This window comes from Excalfactoria chinensis, chromosome 16 (genome assembly GCF_039878825.1).
Source record: "Excalfactoria chinensis isolate bCotChi1 chromosome 16, bCotChi1.hap2, whole genome shotgun sequence".
NCBI classification, from domain to species: domain Eukaryota; kingdom Metazoa; phylum Chordata; class Aves; order Galliformes; family Phasianidae; genus Excalfactoria; species Excalfactoria chinensis.
Window position 1 is genome coordinate 3,308,131 of NC_092840.1, and position 17,406 is coordinate 3,325,536.

The window sequence follows — 17,406 nt, forward strand, 5'->3', positions numbered from 1 at the left end:
GCTCCCGTCGCTATAGTAACGAGCGCGGGGATCTGCCGCTCTGCGCCCCGTGACCAATGAGCACGCGGAATGGCGGAGGCGTTAGCCAATGGGAGGGGGCGGTGCTAGCGGGTGGCTCCGGGAGGCGGGCGCGGCGCGCGCGGGCCGCTTAAAGCCGCTTAAAGCGTTAGTGCGGCGGTGAGCGGGTCGGGGCCATGGCGGAGCAGAAGGCCGTGATCAAGGACACCGACATGCCGGCCGACATGCAGCAGCAGGCCGTGCAGTGCGCCGCGCGCTCTCTGGAGGAACACAGCCCTGAGTGCAGCGTTGCCGCTCATATAAAGAGGGTAAACGGAACCGGGTCTGCGGGGTGCTGGGCTCCGCCGGGTTCCGCCGCCTGCCCCGCGCTGCAGAGGCGGCGTCGGGCGGCGGCGCTGAGCGGAGCTCGGTGTGTGGTGCAGGAGTTCGACAGGCGGTACAGCCCCACGTGGCACTGCGTGGTGGGGAGGAGCTTCGCCAGCTGCGTGACGCACGAGACCAACAACTTCATCTTCGCCTACCTGGGCCACGTCGCTCTTCTGCTCTTCAAGACGGCGTAGGGCCGCGTCCACACCCCGCAGCTCCCACAGCGACCGGCCGCGGCCTTGATGGAGTGTGCGATGCTCTTATTGTTCTGGGGGGAGACGGGAAAGGCCCGTCAAAGCCCCTCGGCGCGTCCGTTCCCCTTCCGCAGCCGGCTTCTTTCCCGATAAAGGCGTTGTTCCTCCAAAGCTCGGCTGCCGGCTGCGCTCCCTGACGCTGTTTGTGCTGCTGGTTGTGCCCCGGGCGCGGCTGGCGGCCAGACGGTGCTTCCCAGCCCCGAGCGCTTACACACCTTACGGCACATACACACCTTACGGCACTTACACAGCGCGGCGGGTCGCTCGTACTTGGGGCGGTGATGTAACGTCAGTCAGGGCAGCCAAAAGGAGCCCCTTGTGTGGAAGGGTTTCGTATGAGCTCGTTTCGTATGAGCTCGTTTCGTACGAGCTCGTTTCCCCCCATTCCCACGTGCTATCGCGGCCCGTTCAGCCGTTACCCCGCGGCGGGTTGCGAACCGTTCCCCGCCCCGACACCTTCCGCTTTACGTGGCCGGGCACTGGGCACTACAACTCCCGGCGTGCCCCGCGCGGCATCGCACTACATCTCCCGGCGTGCCCCGCGCCCCGCCCGGGCCGGGCTCCATCCGGGTCCCAGCGGCGCTGCGGGCGACTCGTCGCCATTACGGGGCAGCGGCGGCGGCCGAGCCGGGGCCGGGTCGGCGCCGAGGAGCCGTAGGGTGCCTGTGTGGCGCCGACCGCGCGGGCGGCAGGCAGAGCCGGGCCCCGCGGGGCTCCGTCAGCAGCTCTTTCCGTCGTCGCCCGGAGCCCCGCAGGCCCGGCTCGGCCTTCCGCGGCCTTCCCCCGGTTCGAGCGGAGCGCCGAGAAGATGTCGCCATGAAGGAGGCCGAGTCCGCGCTGCGCCGCCCCCGCCGGTCCCCCCCGCGGGCCATGAGCCTGGGCCCCCGCCGGCTCCTCCAGCGCCCGTCGTGCCCCCCCGCCCAGGGCCGCCGTTCTCCCGCCGGGGCGCCCGTTGATGCTGCAGAGCCCGCCCGGCGCGCCCCCCTCCTCCGCCCCCGCCATGGACAAGAGCGGCCCCTGCGGCCCCGGTGCGCCCGGCTCCTCGGCCGGCAGCAAAGCGCAGCCGCCGCGCTCCGCCTCGGCCGGGCCCGCCGCTGGGGAGTCTAAGCCCAAAGGCGGTAAGAGCTGGGACCCGAGGGGGGAGGGGAGCGAACCTCGAGGCCTTCGGGCTGCGGCGGGGCTCTGTGGTTCGGGAGAGGAGAAAGGGACCCCAGGGCTGTGCGTGCAGCTCAGTGCTTGGTTATGGTTTGCCTTCCTACTTGGACCCGTTCCTGGCTCTGTAGGCTGTGCTCCTCATTCTCCCCCAAGCGCTTCTCTTCTTCCCTTAGGGTTGTGTTCAATTTCGGGTTGGGTGTTAAGTGTATTCTGAGGAGCTGTAAGGTACTGGTTCAGATTGCCAGGGGGTGATGCAGACACTGTGCCAGGTGTTCCAGAGCTGGGGAGATGCGACACTGAGGGACACAATCACTGGGCATGGTGGGCTGCACTGGGGATCTGAGAGGTCATTTCCAACCCGATGATTCCATGGTCTGTGCTGATGTTTGTATTTGAGAGGCAGAGCTCTGGTTTTGCACTAGGAACACACAGGTGTTGCTGCCTGTCAGGGAGCCCTGACTTGGTTCTGTATTCAGCCCCAGTGCCTTCCTGCTGCACTTAAGGAGGTTCTGCTCCCCTGAATCTGTCCCTTACTGAGTGCTCTGCTGACCCTCTTTGGGAGAGGTCAGAGTACATGTTGCAGCGTATCTGGTGTTGTAATCAAAGTGCCACAGCTGTCATTGCACACAGCTGGTTCTGCTGACGGAGCAGTTGGTGATGAGCTTTCCTGCTTCCTCTCCTGGCTCTCCTACAGGTAAGACCTGAGCCTCCCCCAGGCCCCTGAGGGTGATCAGAAGCCCCATTCCTGACAAACATTACATTTTCTTCCCATTGTAGAAGTGGGGCAGCAGCATTCAGAGTGCGTGGTTGTAGTTCCGGAAGTATGAGTGTGCCTACAGGTTGCTTCAACACCATTTTGCTGTCCGTATTTCCTTCCTCACTGGTTTATTTTGGCTGAAATACTTGAGGCAGCCCACACAGCATTAAGTGTCCTGAAGGTGCTGACTCCTTTTTAGACCTTGTAAACGCGTTCAGTTTCCAGGTAGCTGAATACTGCCTGCTGTTCACCTGTATTAACTGATCTCCCACTGGATAGGGTCCACCGAGCAGCCTGTGTGTTTTCTTTGGGTATGTAGGGTTTTTCTGTTTTCAATTGTATAGATGTTGTTTTTTAATAAACAGCAGCAACTCCTTCAGCAGGAGATTATGTTTGGGAGTGTCTTCCTTGGGGTGAATTGAGAACTAAAGTGAGGAGGTTCCCCAGTTGGGTGGGATCAAACAACCCCGGGCTGAGTGTACACAACAGTGGAGTTGAGCAGTAACTGTGTTTTCTCCCTGTGTTGTCTCACAGCAGACACATCTCTTTCTCACACAGGATTTCTTTCTCAAGTTCCTTATCCACCCAGAAGCAGCCAGGCTCTGGCTGATGCTGCCTGCCCAAATTCTCTTCTGGGTCAGGAACCGTATGGGAGGTATTTTGAAACTCCAGTGTCTCCTTTTGAAACGCCCTCTGTAGAAGGCTGACCTCCTGTTTCATAAGTGGCTTTTGCAGCGGTGATCACTGGCTTTAAGTCCAGCCAAGCTCTTGTCCTTTACGTGCTGCTCAGTTACCTGATGCAGCTGTGTCCAGCTGAGGAGATGAAGGAAAGGACATTCCTGAAACCATGGAGGAGCTCCTCCTGTTCCCTTGCAGTGTAGCTCGAAGTGAACTGATGGGGATGCTGCAGATGCTCCTGTCTGTTGGAGCAGCATTCCAACTTCCTTTCAAACGTGGCCTTAGAAACTCAATTAAACTTTACTCCGTAAGGCAGGAACAGTTTTGTTGCTGGCACTGTAAAGTCATATAGACAGTATTTAGTAGGTCTTCTCTTGGACCGTGGGTGGGTAAATATTGCAGGGTAGGCCTAGTAAGAATTGACATGAGGGAAGAGTAAGTACTTCCCCTGCACTGCTGCTGCCCATGTCTAATTTGACAAGAAAAGATGGAAAAATGAACCCCAAATCCAAATGTACCTTGCTTAAAACTAGCAAAGAGCTGGTGTGAGAATCTTCTGCTTTTCTCCCTACATTAGTGCAGATATCCCTGTGCTCTGTGAGGCTCTGAAGGGAATGCAGGGAGGGGTGACACAGAGCAGAGCTCTGGCATGTGCCCTGCTGTAAAGGTTGGAAGGAATGGCTCTGCTTAGTTTCACAGGGGAAAGAAAAAGAGGTGCTGTAGTTTACAAATGCATATATTAAACTCTGGGTTGACTGCCGACTTATTTCATTGCCACTATGATGGACAGGAATCCTCATGGGGTTAATTACTCTGGGAGGGGAAAAAGGGATCCATAAAATCAGGTTTGAAGAGTTGTTGGGCTGTAATGTAAGGCCTTCCTGGAGAGGCACAGGTGGGGAGGAGTCTCCTGTAACATGTAAGAGCTTTTGCTGTGACTCCAGAGCTTGGAGGGGAGCCGGTCTGGGGTGATGCAGTGTGGCAGGAATGTGTGTAAACCAGTTGGCCGACACACTAGTGTCCTCGATGATGACTGATGTGATTAAAACGACAAGGGGAAGGAAATTGTATTAGCAGAGAAATGTAAAAGCTCACTTCAGACTGAACATCTCCTCTTGAGATTGTTTTTCTCCATTGGGGGTTGCGAAGCTGCTTTAGGCAAAACAGGAATGTTCCTTTCTGTGGCATTGGCTGCAGTTGCAGATTTCAGAGGGCTCTGGAGCACTGAGCTCTGCTCGTAAACAACTGAAGCAGTTGTCCAAACCTAGAGGAGGTTACTTGATTTCTGACCAGAGGCTCCAGGGTGTTGATTATGGCCTCTTTCCTGCAAACACTCCAAAAAAGTCTATCTAATCATGAAGCCAGGCCTGGTTACACCCTGAGCACTTGGCAGCTTCTGGTGTGTTTTTTTCCCTGATAACTCTAAACCTGTGTCCTTTCAGCCTGCATGTGGCTGTGGGGCAGAGCAGGTGTTGGAGTTACGTGTCTGTGGTTCTGGTAGGGTTGGTTTTATTCTGAACTGAGGGGTTGGTGTGAGCAATGTCGGTGTGAGTTCCAGTGATGTGTTTGCTGCCACATGAGATTTATCTGAAGGGGTGAGAAGGGCTACAGAGTGGGAAAGGAGAAACTAAGAGGATTATTTTACAAAGCAGAGCTGGGTGTTGTGGCCAATATGAGGTGTGTGTGCTGCTGAGTAGCTGCAGCCTGGGGATGCCTGTTGTGCGAAGAACCTGCTGAGCCTGGGGATTTCAGCTTCTAAGTTGATCAGCAGAACTCTTCTGCCACTAGGGCTTATGGCAGGTGGTGGGAGAGCAGACTGCTGTGTATTTGAGGCAATTCCAGTGTTAGGTTAAGACTATTAGAGGCATCTCCGAAGCATTAGACTTCAGTTTGAACCATTGAAGAAGCAGCTGTGTAGACATAGGAAATGTCTCTCAGGAGTCTGACTGATTGCTCTGCTCTTGTGAGCCTCAGTCCTGCAGAGATTTGCTCGTTTCCCATGCTGTGTTTTCAGCTCAGCACACTGCCATGCAAAGCATCCTTGTTGTGTGGGTGGTGGACTCAGTACTCAGATATTGGGAATGCACGCTGAGAGGCCGAGACGTCAGCCTTGTACTTCAGCATCGATGGGTGCTTGTTGGCCTTGTGAAAGGAAAGGGTATTTCTTTAAAGCAGGTCAGTTGGAAGCAGAGTGAAAATAGGCAATGGAGTATTGTAAAGTGGGAGACTTCAAGGCAGATGCAGGCAGCGGTATTTATTTAAGGGAAGAATGTAAAATTTTCAGAAATGGAATGAAAAATGACCCAGCTGCTGTGAGTTGTTGTCATGAGCCATGAAGCACAGCATTGGTGCTCATCACTGAGTGCACCAAGGAACGTGCTGATGAATACATCTAAGAAAACTGCTCAGATAAAGGATAAATCACAGGAGATCGATCCTTCCCTGTACTCTTTGACCAGGCTGTTGACCTGTGCACATGCCTTCCTTCTGAGCGTTGCTCAATGGGGGGAACATGGGTGCTGCCTCTGGGCTGTGGGCTGCTGGGCCTCTGGCTGATCCTTGTGTTGTTGTTTTCTTTCAGATGGAAAGAATACAAATGGATCCAAACAGCGCTACAGTCGGAAAAGAGAAACTTCATATTCCAAAAATGAGAACTTTTCCAGCCAGTCCCGTCGCTCCAATTCACAGAAAAGCAAAGCTTTTAACAAGATGCCCCCTCAGAGGGGCGGTAGCGGCGGAGGTGGCAAACTTTTTAGCTCTAGTAATGGTGGAAGACGAGATGAGGTGAGAATTGTAACGCGTTAACTCCAAGGCCTTCTTTCTTGGAACGAGAAGATCACTGACCTGCATAGATAGGTCTTCTGTGTTCAGCTCCTGGGTTGGAAGGGAAGGAGCAATAAGAGGTGCTCACATCGGTGAGATGCCAGATTGCAAGGTTGTTCTGCTCCCACTCAACAACAGAAGAGGAGTGCTGTCTGCTCTGAGGGACTCGCAATAAAAAGAACAGTAAAACTAGTGAAATTGTCATCTGAGGAATGGGTACCTAGGCAGGACACGTGCATATCTCATGAAGCAAAGGTCCTTCATGAAAATACCTAGTGGTAACAAATTCTAGCTTTTAAAGGTCTGAGATGATTGTATCTAGCCACTTGAGTGTACGTATTTGCACGTGGTAGCGTCATTGGGAAAGTAATTAAATTAACCTTGGTGACAGCAAGATGGAGTAAAACCAGACTGAGGCTTCTTATGGTGATGTGGGTGTAAAAACTGTAGAGTACTGGTGGTTTTCCATTGATACAGAAAACACTGATTTGTCAGTATTAGTAGATGAGCAATGCTCCTTTGCCTAAAGTGCTAACTCTGTCAAAACTCATTGGCTGTCTCTTCAATTCTCATTCTCTTCTTTGTTATATGAAAACTAACAAAAACAAATAATGGTCTGTGTAAATAGGAATCAAACTTGTGTTGCTGGCTGTCTGAAAGAATACTATGAGGATCTGAACAATTTCCTTCTGTTATTAACCTTGGCTGTTGGCTATTGTTGGCTTTTACTTTTCGTCTCATAGGCTGATTTTATGCTCTCCTCTATTTGATCAGTGTGGGGTAAGACCCCTCAGTTCTAACTTTCAGGTTCTCATGCACTTCTTATGCTGCAGTGCTTGATTTGCACAACGGGAATGGGAGAAGGTAAGCGAGTGAATGCTGCACGTTCTGTACTTAATCATTGATGGAGCCTGGATATTGACTTGTGCTGATGCTTTTTGCAGTAAATTCTGGCAAGTTCTAATAAATGCTGTTGTCTCTTAGGTAGCAGAGGCTCAACGGGCAGAGTTCAGTCCTGCCCAGTTCTCTGGACCCAAGAAGATTAATCTGAACCACTTGCTGAACTTCACTTTTGAGCCCCGTGGCCAGACTGGCCATTTTGATGGGAATGGACATGGCAACTGGGGGAAAAGGAACAAGTGGGGACATAAGCCTTTCAACAAGGAGCTCTTCCTACAGGCCAAGTGAGTGGAAGACCAGCAGGGCTGTTAGACTTCTACAGAGGCAGTAAGCTGTGAGGGATGAGAAGCCAGGGAGGTGTCTGAACACGCAGACTTGTATTGACTCCTTAGGGTGAAATTACCTTTATTTTTAGTGGTCGTGACTGTACTTGGAAGATATAAAAATACATCAAGTTTCCTTCTTTGCCTATTGACAGGGTATCTAATTGAGTCCTTTAGACACAAACCTGTTAGCCTTCCACCGTAATCTTTTAGCATCGTTAGTAGAATATGACACTCCATTTGGGAAGACCTATGTAGTTTCTGTAAGGAAGATGATCCTTTCTTCCCAAAGTCAATGTGTTGAGATGGTAAGGATGGCAACTAGTGAATCCAAACTAATCTGAATTTGTAAGTCCCAGAAGCAAAGGCCCTGACTCTGTTTCTTATGTTTTTTTGGAAAAGCACTCTACATCACTCACTCTGTGATGCTATTTCTAACTGCGGTTAGACATACCTGTATTCTGGGAGTCTGATTGTGAACTGAACTTTGCTTTTTCTTGGTAGAGGTTAGCAGCTGTGTCCAGCAATCTTCTGCTGGGCAGAGAAGAAGCTCTGAGAATCCTATGGGGTAGTTCTCAAAGAGTTCTTAGAAACAACTGAGTAGTTCATCTGTTTCTTTGCCTTTCCCCAGCTGCCAGTTTGTTGTCTCTGAAGAACAGGACTACACAGTCCACTTTGCTGATCCAGATACCTTGGTCAACTGGGACTTTGTGGAGCAAGTGGTCAGTTGTGATGGGATAGATTATTTTCCCCTTCCCCCCTCTTTATTAAGAAACTCAACCCGTTTTTAATCATTTCTTTGTGATGTTACATAAAACTCAGCTGTTTCTGAGCTTGAGGCCGCTTCTGTCACTCCCACAATACTGGGGAAGATCTGTCATGGAATATGTTATGAAGTACTTTGACAGGAAAGGAGAAGTGCTAAAATCTATTAGGAAAATTAGCAGCTTCTTCTTGCTTTTGCAGATGGAAGCTCATCAAAAATAGTATCTGACATTCTATAGACTCAGTCCTTGTGATCAAGATATTAACAGAAAACTTGGGCATGAGTCCATGAAAGAGGACTGGAGTGTAGAATTTTGAAGAATTATCATGTGCATACGTGGCCCGTCTTGCCTAGCAACAAAGTGGAAAATCTCCAGATAACTGTGGCCATAACTTTAGGTTGCCTCAAGTAGAAACTTACGGTCTGCAGTATGGTGTATTATGTAGATGATGGGAAGGTATGTTTATTTACTGCTGCGTGACCCTGAGAGATCTGAAAATAAGGTGCTTGCATGGCTGATTAGTCCCTGCAAAATCCAGATGCTAAGAGAACATTTGACTGAACCAGTGTGTTCATGGAAATGGGTAAGTTCAGTCTCTCAGTTAAACAGTTAGAACACGTGTGCTGGGGTGAGGTAACATAATTCATTTGCTATCTTCTCTGGGTTTGAATTCAGATGATGATGATGTTGCTAACTCTTAAGAGATGGCAAATGAGGGAAAATGTGAGAAGAGTGGCTTTTTTAATGTTATTAGAGTAAAAATGCCGGATGGGTGACTTTGAGGGTTATTGCATATATAGACTGTGTAGTCCACAGTGTACTTAATTTCTTGATAATTAAGCAGAACCTAAAGAGCTGGAAGACTAACATGTTAGAGTAGATCTTATGGCTGGTTTTGTTTCTGTGCTACAGAATGATTTCCAAGCCTATAACTCGTACTGTTCTCCTCATGTGCCATTTCAGCGAATCTGTAGCCATGAAGTGCCCTCTTGCCCAATCTGTCTGTACCCACCTACAGCAGCGAAGATCACCCGCTGCGGGCATATCTTCTGTTGGGCGTGCATCCTTCATTATCTCTCCCTGAGTGAAAAGACCTGGAGTAAATGTCCTATCTGTTATGGCTCGGTTCACAAGAAGGACCTCAAGAGGTGAGATGACATTTATAAACTGATAAGTCTTTTGAAATGTCGATTTTTACCTTGCTGACCTCGTCCTTGCATTGCAGTGTTGTAGCTATGGCAACACGTCAGTATGCAATTGGTGATGTCATTACGATGCAACTGATGAGAAGAGAGAAAGGTGTTCTGATAGCACTGCCCAAATCTCAGTGGATGAATGTGGTGCAGCCCGTTTATGTTGGAGGTGAGTGTATCGGTCCTGCTGGCTGGCATCCTGGTCTGAACTGTGCCTAGGACTTGCTAGAGAACATTTCCCATGGAAGCTCCATGCTGCCATCTTGCAGTAATTCAGACCGCAGAGCTTGCATTTTAGCATCTGAAAACCATAATGATCACATCTTAATTATCCTTCTACTCAAACTTGATTTTTTGTAAGACTTTAAGATCTGTTCTGCTTCAAGCACTACAGGCTTCCTGCGCTTTGGTTGTTAGTTTGTGCATTTTGTACTTTAGTCACTAGTGTCACTCACTGCTTTGGATTTTTGGTGGCCTTAACTTTGCTTTCTGGCTCCTCATTCTACAGCTTAGTCTCAGTGTCTGAACTGTTTCAAGGATGTATTTTTCAACAAGGTTTTCACCATCTTTGCTTGTCTGCTAAGATCAGCAAACAATTTGGGGAAATAGTCAAAATTCTTGCAAACTTACTCCAAACGTTGGTTGCATGACTTCTTCATTTTTTCCTCTTGAGTAATACATCATTAATGCATCATCCTGTTTGCTAGCATTGTGAAAGTTCTTTGGTTAAAGACATGATTTTACTTAACGTTGCTGTTTTGTGGGCTGTATTGGCTCACTTTGTTTTGCAGCTGCATTTGTGAAAAGCTGTATAAATAAATATATATATAAATAAATAATAAATTAAAAAAAAAAAACTAATTGTTATTAGACTAATTATTATTAGACTATTAACAGTCTGTTTGGGATTTGAGTATATAAGGGATTATGAACTTGTTTGAGCCAAAACAGTTGCAGTATCTCTGAGTATGCAGAGAAGAGAAAGAAGCTGCCGACTGGATTTTCAGGAGGCTTTGACCACTGTGGGTTTTATGGGGCCGATGCTTCCACAGGAGAAGCTTGGATGTAATTATTTTGATGCTAAGCAAATAGGCGGTTAATTGGCAGGTTGAAAGTGGCAGATAAACTGCTGTGGAAGAGATCCACGTAGCAGGGCAGGCATTTGGCACCAGCTTGTGCCATCAGTAATATAACAGTAATAAGCAGAGTTTGTATCAAATGCTTTCTGAATATTGTCCACTCTACGGTGGTTTAACTCGTGAAATTGAGCAGCAGTGAAACTTCAAAAGAAATTGTAGCTCCCCATGCCAAATCAAACTGGTGTCTCTACATGAAGATATTGTTTGTGCTCCTTCTGTTAGATGACCAGCACAGCCAGTATTCAAAGCTGCTCCTGGCATCCAGGGAGCAGGTCTTGCAGCTGGTGATTCTGGAGGAGAAAGCAGCATTACTGAAGCAGTATGAGGAGGAAAAACATACTCCTGAGGCATGCTTCATTGAGGCAGCCATCCAGGAGCTGAAGGTGAGAGCCTCTCTGGATGTTTTTAGTAACTTAATTTTTAGCAGTATGCTGAGCATTTATGTTTTGCTGCTGAAGTGGCTGTGATTATTCTGGTCTCTGCGATGTATGTGCTATCAGTGGTAATGTTTGCTGCTGGAGTAGCAATAGAAGTCTTGGAGGAGACTGTAGCCTTTGTGCTCCTCCAGGTACCTGGTGTGATACCTTCACATGATAACAGAATGCATTTCACTAAGTGGGATTTCTTCAAAAAATGTGGAAGGGTTTTGCTCTCAAAGGAGTTCTAGTGATTTCTGGGATAAATTCTGTGCTACAAACATGAGTAAACCTGTAGAAAATTCTTTTTCAAAGCCTTCATGTGCCCTGCAGTGGGAGGGTGCCTCTCTCCAATGGCCAGTCTTTATTGCAGATGAGTTATAGATCTTTGAAACCTGCCTGTAGACCAGGGCTGAAAATAATTACAGTGACAGTCTCCTGGCTAAAATAGGTAACTGAAACTTCTGTTTGGATGCCCTGCAGGAGCGAGAAGCAGCGCTCTATACTGACCAAGATAAAAACAGTGGTGTTGCTGGAATTAGTGCAGCTGTGGAAGAATTGGTCCTAGACAGCTCCAAGCCAATGGAGCCTGCAGTTTCCCAAGAGAAAAAGGTGAGTGACAGTTCTGTTCAGACAGATCTTAATATTTAATTCTGCCACTGACACTGCAATGCAGGGTGAACTGGTACCGAAGATTTTTTGAGGTGGTGATGATCTTTTGGAGGTGATGTGGTTCTAACTGTGTGCTCTCTGCTGTATTAGTGTGATGTGGAGTATCTCTCTGCGTTTGACGAGGAGCTTGTGGAGCCTTGCTCTGATGTAGCAAGTTCATTCTTGCCTCCTGTTGAGTCAGAAGAGGCAGTGTTGGATGAAGAGGAAATACATGAGGTGGATAATGTAGGGGAGCCTGAAGAGAACACTAGAGGAGAATCAAATCCAGCTGAAACAAGCTACCAGGAGTCTAAAGAAACAATTAGCAGCGGACATCTTAACAGCTCTCCTTTTTACTATTTCTATCAAGGTCAGTGCAATGAAATCCTGGAGTCACAGGGGCAGAGATGCCCCCTTTGGGTCACTTGTCACTTTGTTAGGTTTAGCTGAATTCTGAAAAGTAAAACTCCCACACCCTCAGAAAAAACTTTGTTTTCATTATGGTTGAATGGACTGAGGTGGGGAGCAGCCTGTTAAAAATTAACAGGCAAAGAACAACCAGTGGTGTCTTATGTTACAGCGGAGGATGGACAATGTATGTACCTTCACCCCGTGAACGTTCGGTGCCTCGTTCGTGAGTATGGCAGCTTGGAGAAGAGTCCGGAGAAGATAACTGCAGCTGTAGTGGAGATAGCTGGATACTCAATGACAGAGGTAGCTATTTTACTTCCACATTTTAGTAGTTAGATTTTTGTAGCTGATAGGTGAGATGTTTGTCTTCGGTAGTGAGAAGTAAATGGATGGGCATGCTAATCTGTGAAAGGCATCTGTGTAAGCTGCAATACTTTAAGTTGTTTTTGATGCACTGGCTGCTGTTTGGCTTGCTTTCTTCTAGAAGGTAAGAAGTTTAGGAGTAGGAGAGTTGCAGGCTTGATGTTAGTTTGTTCTTAAAGCTATCTTAAAAATAAAAAGTCTGCAATAACTTCATCCAGGTATGGCTGTGATACAGTTGTTGGAGATTTTGGAGTATTTGGTTCTGACCCAAGGCATCGTTCACATTTTTGTAGTTCACGGAGCCATTACTGTGTTGCTATGCTGGTTTTTTTCCCCCATTTGATTTGATGAAGGATGAGCATTCAGACTCCACTGTTGTTCATCAGGATGGCAGTCTCTAGATTTTGCAATTATACATCTGCCTTTTTTTTTTTTAATCAGGATATAAGACAGCGTCATCGTTACCTCTGTCACTTGCCCCTCACTTGCGAGTTCAGCATTTGTGAACTGGCTCTGAAGCCACCCATCATCTCTAAGGAGACCTTAGAGTTGTTCTCAGGTTGGTGCTTACCTTTCTAAAAATCTCAGTAAGGGGGGAATCGTTCCTATCCCTTAATAGCAGAAAAAATTACAAAAATAGCAGCTTTATTCCTCTTGCATCAACTGGCTGCTGACTGCTAGACAGAACAACCTTTACTTGCTGCTGTGACAACAATTATACAAAGAATAAAAAGGCTTGACTGCTTGCAAGAGCGTATGTAGTTTGTAAGCGGGTCTTGTTACTAATGTGTTTACAAAGCTGGAGGAAACACTGCCAAAGCGTTGGTGTGGTTCCTTTATATCCAATGCTGTGTGTTGCTCCTAGATGACATTGAAAAGAGGAAACGCCTGCGGCAGAAGAAAGCTCGTGATGAACGACGTCGTGAACGCAGAATTGAGATAGAAGAAAACAAGAAACAGGGCAAATGTAAGTTTTGCTTGAGCATAACTGACAGTTATGTAACTAACAGTGCTGAGCTGATTTCTTGAGCTGCAGGATGAACTGTAAGGCCTTTAGTTTGTAGTGTGTACTTAGAAATGGTTCCGAGAGAGAAAGTGATTTAGGGTGCTAAATGTTGTTATTCAGTTCCTGCATACTTGTACATTACTGGAGAGAGGATGTTTGAGGGCACAACCATCTCCATCAAGATCTCAGGAGTCTGGATTTCTGTTTTTGTAGTATAGGATAGAAAGTGTAGAAGGAGGGAGGAAAAAAAAGAAAGCCTGGAGGCTGCTTCCATCCAGCAGCACGGATTGTAAAGTAAAGGATGGGAAGAAAAATTCTGAGTTGGCACCTACAAGCATCCTGAAACAACCTGCTCGACAGTCTTCCCCCACACTGCGTACTACTTTAATTCAAAAACTCTTTCTAGATCCAGAAGTCCATATTGCTTTAGAGAATCTGCAGCAGTTCCCTGCCTTTACCTCGTGCCACGGAGAAAATACCAGCACTGATCATCAGAGCTTCTGTCTGTCTCCTCTTGGCAGAAGCCCAGGTGAGCATCTGGAAAGACTTGCTTCATCTAGCTCTTGGTCGTTCGCTGGGGATCTGCTGCTCAGGTCAAGCTAACGTTTCTTGATACTGACCAGTGACTGCTATCCTGGACTGCCTAAAAGATGAGGCTCAGATGAGTAACGCTGCTTAAGGGATTTGCTTTTTACTGTCTACTGTAGTGACGATTATATCTATGCTGTGATTACTGCAGCTTTTAAATCTTTGCTGACGCAGAAGAGACAAAAGGGGACAGAGTTGGGGAAAGGTAGAAATGCATTTGTGTCGGGAATGCTCTGCTGGCATTTCTTCTCTCTCCAACTTCCCCCATGGTGTAGCAAAACATAACTGATAAGCACTGCATTTGTTTTCTGGTGATGCGTCTCCAAATGTTGCATCTTGCAGTTCTTAAAAAACATTACATAGAAAGTAAAACGAACCAAAAAAACTCAGAAATGAAATAAAAAACAGCCCACAATCTTTTATTTATTGAGCAAATTTAAAACTTCCCACTGTGTGATTAATGGATGGAACTGGTGAGATAAAACAGAAGATAATAAAATCCTTATATTTCTGTTTCATACTTAAGAGCTGCATAAGTGCCTCTGCCAAAATGCACCTGGCTTTAACCACTTCTTTTCTTGGTAGATTCTATTCCAACTCCATTTTCTCCTGCTGCCAGTCAGGCCAGCCCATCACTTTGTGGGAGTTTAGAAGAAGAGTCTCCGTTCCCATCCTTTGCCCAGGTAAGAGATATGGTAGAGTAAATCTTGTCAGAATTACTTGTCTTAGCGGATGAGTCTGAAAACACAGTCACAATGTGGGATAAATCTGAAGGAGAAGATGTAGGGTTTGGGGGCTGGGTGGGTTCCTGGGTTGTCTTGGGGCATATGTGGGATTGTTTTGATGCGTGGGACTTAATTTGATCTTACAACTTCTTTGATAGATGTTGAGAGTTGGAAAGGCAAAACCTGAAACGTGGCCCAAACCTGCTCCAAAGACAAAGGGTAAGAAGACTTAGTATTACTACATTGGGTTCTTTTCTGAGCATCTAAATAATAAAGAAATTCTGTAGCTTAACAAGAAACATCTGGAGTGGGGGAAAGGCTTTTGGACGTTTAAGACTTTCACAGTGCCTTTCCTTTCAGATGAGAACACCCTGGCACTCCCTGTGCCAGTGGAGAGTGATGGAGAAAGCGACAGCTCAGACCGCATACCTGTGCCCAGCTTCCAGAATTCCTTCAGCCAAGCTATTGAGGCGGCCCTCCTGAAACTGGACAAACCGTCCACAGCTGATCATTTATCAGGTGAGGAGGGGAGAAATTCTGAAGTAGGAAAAAAATGAACATTTCTCCTTCTGGGAGAAGTAGGATAAGTAGTTTTGGGGATCAACAACTGGCTGCAGAGCAGGTCTGAAAAGTATCAGGTTGTGGTTTATGAACCACTCAATTAGGGCTTCTGGTAGCTTAAAGAAGTTATCTTAGAGGGAGCTTAAAAGATCTCCAGTTCGCACTGATTTCTTGTGTGATATTCCTGTTCCACAAGAAGAATGACAGTATCTTTTCAATTCTTCACAGAGGAAAAAGGAGGGAAGAAAAGAAAGAAACAGAAGCAGAAGCTGCTGTTCAGCACCTCTGTTGTTCACACGAAGTGATTCTGCTATTCAAGAGAAGTTTCCTCTCCTGGTTTTCTTTTCATTTTGCTTTGTTTTGCTGCTATAGTTTAAGTATTTAAATTTGAACAGACTAAACTTGTTTTTCCAGGGCTTCTATAGGGGGTTCAGGAGGAAACCATGACAGTATATGTTGGAGATTTATTTTTGTTATTCCAGCTTACCAAATTGATTTATACCGAAACGAAGTTTTGAAAGAAAAAAAACCCAGAGACCATTCAGCCAAGGCTTCTGGTCTGTACCACGTCAGTTCTTTTGGCCTAGTAAGCAGTATAAAAGCATTTACATCTGTATGGTACTGCCAGAGCGCTGCAGTATTGCCTAAGTGAAGAGGCAGAGAGCTTTTATTTCCCCTGGGAACACACAGACAGCAGTCTGACTGTGAGTGCTGTTTCAGTAAAGCTGTTAAACTGCTTTCTTCAGGAACTGGTTTCCTCTGCACTGGGGCAAAAGAGCTTTCTGGCTTTGAAGTGTTAGCTGCTATCTGTTCTTTTTCTAAAAAGCAAGAATTCCTTCTGTTCTCCTGGCTTTGAAAGGCTTAAAGCTGAAGGTGAGTGTAAAGCAGAACTTGGCTACCTAGTTTTGAAGTGACTGTTGCTGAAATTGTGTATTCCGAAATGCATACTGGCACTACTGGTAGAAGGAACTCCTGGCTTGTCTCGGTTGTTTAACTCTGTTTTAATGTGGGTTAAATGAGGCTGCTAATTCTTTTATTTTTTTTCCTTTTGCCAACCATGGCTGACAAATTCCTTGTAACCTGGTGATCATCCCGAGTAAACACTCCACCCTCGGGCTCCCGGTAAATAGGTGAACTTATTTTGACACTGGCTGCTCTTGAATTGGAGGAATAACAAATAGCTGGAGTGTGTAGGCACTTTTATCTCCCAGCAAGAAACACAGATCTCTTGCGCTGGGATAAAGTCCTGTATCTGCTTGGTTCTGTGCTGTGAGCTGATCTGCAGTAAGCACCTCGGGCTATAAATATGCCTCTTCTGGACCCCTCTTCCCTCTTTCTTTGGGTGGTTGCGTTCTGCACTGCTTGTGGTTTGATTTGAAGCTAATGAGTTCTAAGTGGTGTGGATTTTGTTAAATAAAATGAACTGTAGGTGTAATGTACCAGTCAAGGCCACCAGTCGCAATAAATCACATGCGCACACTTACAATACTGCAGACTTTTTGAGCTATAATGTTTGTATCACCACAGTGTCACGCCACTTTTGGTAACATGCAAATTTAGCATCCTACTCATGCTATGGATTCCCTTCAGGAAGCTGGTATGAAGTACCATCTAACATAGGGCAAGAGTGACAGGTATCTTCTGTTCCATTCAGCCCCACCTGTTCCAAGAAGTGCACTCACATAGCTTTTGAAAAGCTTATGCTTCCTTAAGAAGCAATCCATGCCCCCCCCTCCCTTCTGCACTGTGACCAGTTTGAGCAAGGAAGCCGTGGAGACTCCTGTTGTTAGCTATCCTCACACCACTGATAGGCTCATTGGTTTTATCCCTGCCCTAAAAAGGCTGTCAGCATATCCGTGCTTCTTCGTGTCAAAACAGGTGCTTCCTGAAGGCACCCAAGTACCAAAGAGCATAAAACAGTCTGCAGCTGGGAGACAGAAAGAGGGGGGGAGACTGGGGAGGCCAGGAACGTTTCTGTTGTGATAGGAGAACAGAGGAAACACTTGCAAAACATTCTTTGAAAGCAGCTTAATTTCACACTTGGTCACAATTAACTACATGTGAGGGAAAGAGCACAGCTTGTCAAGGGAATACAAAGAACCAGAGTGCCCAGGAGTGGCACACAGCTTGTTGGTAATGCTTCAAACGCACGCAGGAAAACTGGTGATGAGGGCACAGAAAGCCATTAAATAAAATATTGAAGTATGCAGTTAATGTGATTTCCAACGTGATTGTTTCCTACTTGTGACATTTTAACCCATGGAACAGGAGTAACTACTTGAGTGTCTGACCGTTATATGTTGCTTATTATC

The 17,406-nt window shown here is 46.9% G+C and overlaps 2 protein-coding genes across 2 annotated transcripts; both read left to right on the plus strand.

Moving 5' to 3' along the window:
- The first annotated feature begins 178 nt into the window (after positions 1–178).
- LOC140259641 (dynein light chain LC6, flagellar outer arm-like) lies at positions 179–886 on the plus strand. Its single transcript, XM_072351147.1, has 2 exons — positions 179–326; positions 441–886. The coding sequence occupies exons 1-2, from the start codon at positions 195–197 to the stop codon at positions 576–578; spliced, it is 270 nt and encodes an 89-aa protein (XP_072207248.1). The 5' UTR covers positions 179–194; the 3' UTR covers positions 579–886.
- A 561-nt stretch (positions 887–1,447) lies between these two features.
- On the plus strand, positions 1,448–16,533 carry RNF10 (ring finger protein 10). Its single transcript, XM_072351339.1, has 17 exons — positions 1,448–1,756; positions 5,810–6,012; positions 7,036–7,235; positions 7,906–7,996; positions 9,005–9,189; positions 9,267–9,403; positions 10,596–10,756; positions 11,273–11,401; positions 11,552–11,810; positions 12,021–12,154; positions 12,656–12,773; positions 13,080–13,181; positions 13,627–13,749; positions 14,394–14,491; positions 14,692–14,752; positions 14,894–15,052; positions 15,323–16,533. The coding sequence occupies exons 1-17, from the start codon at positions 1,594–1,596 to the stop codon at positions 15,397–15,399; spliced, it is 2,400 nt and encodes a 799-aa protein (XP_072207440.1). The 5' UTR covers positions 1,448–1,593; the 3' UTR covers positions 15,400–16,533.
- Positions 16,534–17,406: the final 873 nt, after the last annotated feature.

Excerpts from the sequence above, each read along its gene's own strand:
- RNF10 (XM_072351339.1), top strand. The coding sequence starts at position 1,594 with ATGCTGCAGAGCCCGCCCGGCGCGCCCCCCTCCTCCGCCCCCGCCATG. Across the intron at positions 12,155-12,655 it reads CTGGATACTCAATGACAGAG|GATATAAGACAGCGTCATCG; the intron begins GTAGCTATTTTA and ends TTTTTTAATCAG. Across the intron at positions 13,182-13,626 it reads AAACAAGAAACAGGGCAAAT|ATCCAGAAGTCCATATTGCT; the intron begins GTAAGTTTTGCT and ends AACTCTTTCTAG.
- LOC140259641 (XM_072351147.1), top strand. The coding sequence starts at position 195 with ATGGCGGAGCAGAAGGCCGTGATCAAGGACACCGACATGCCGGCCGAC. Across the intron at positions 327-440 it reads TTGCCGCTCATATAAAGAGG|GAGTTCGACAGGCGGTACAG; the intron begins GTAAACGGAACC and ends TGTGTGGTGCAG.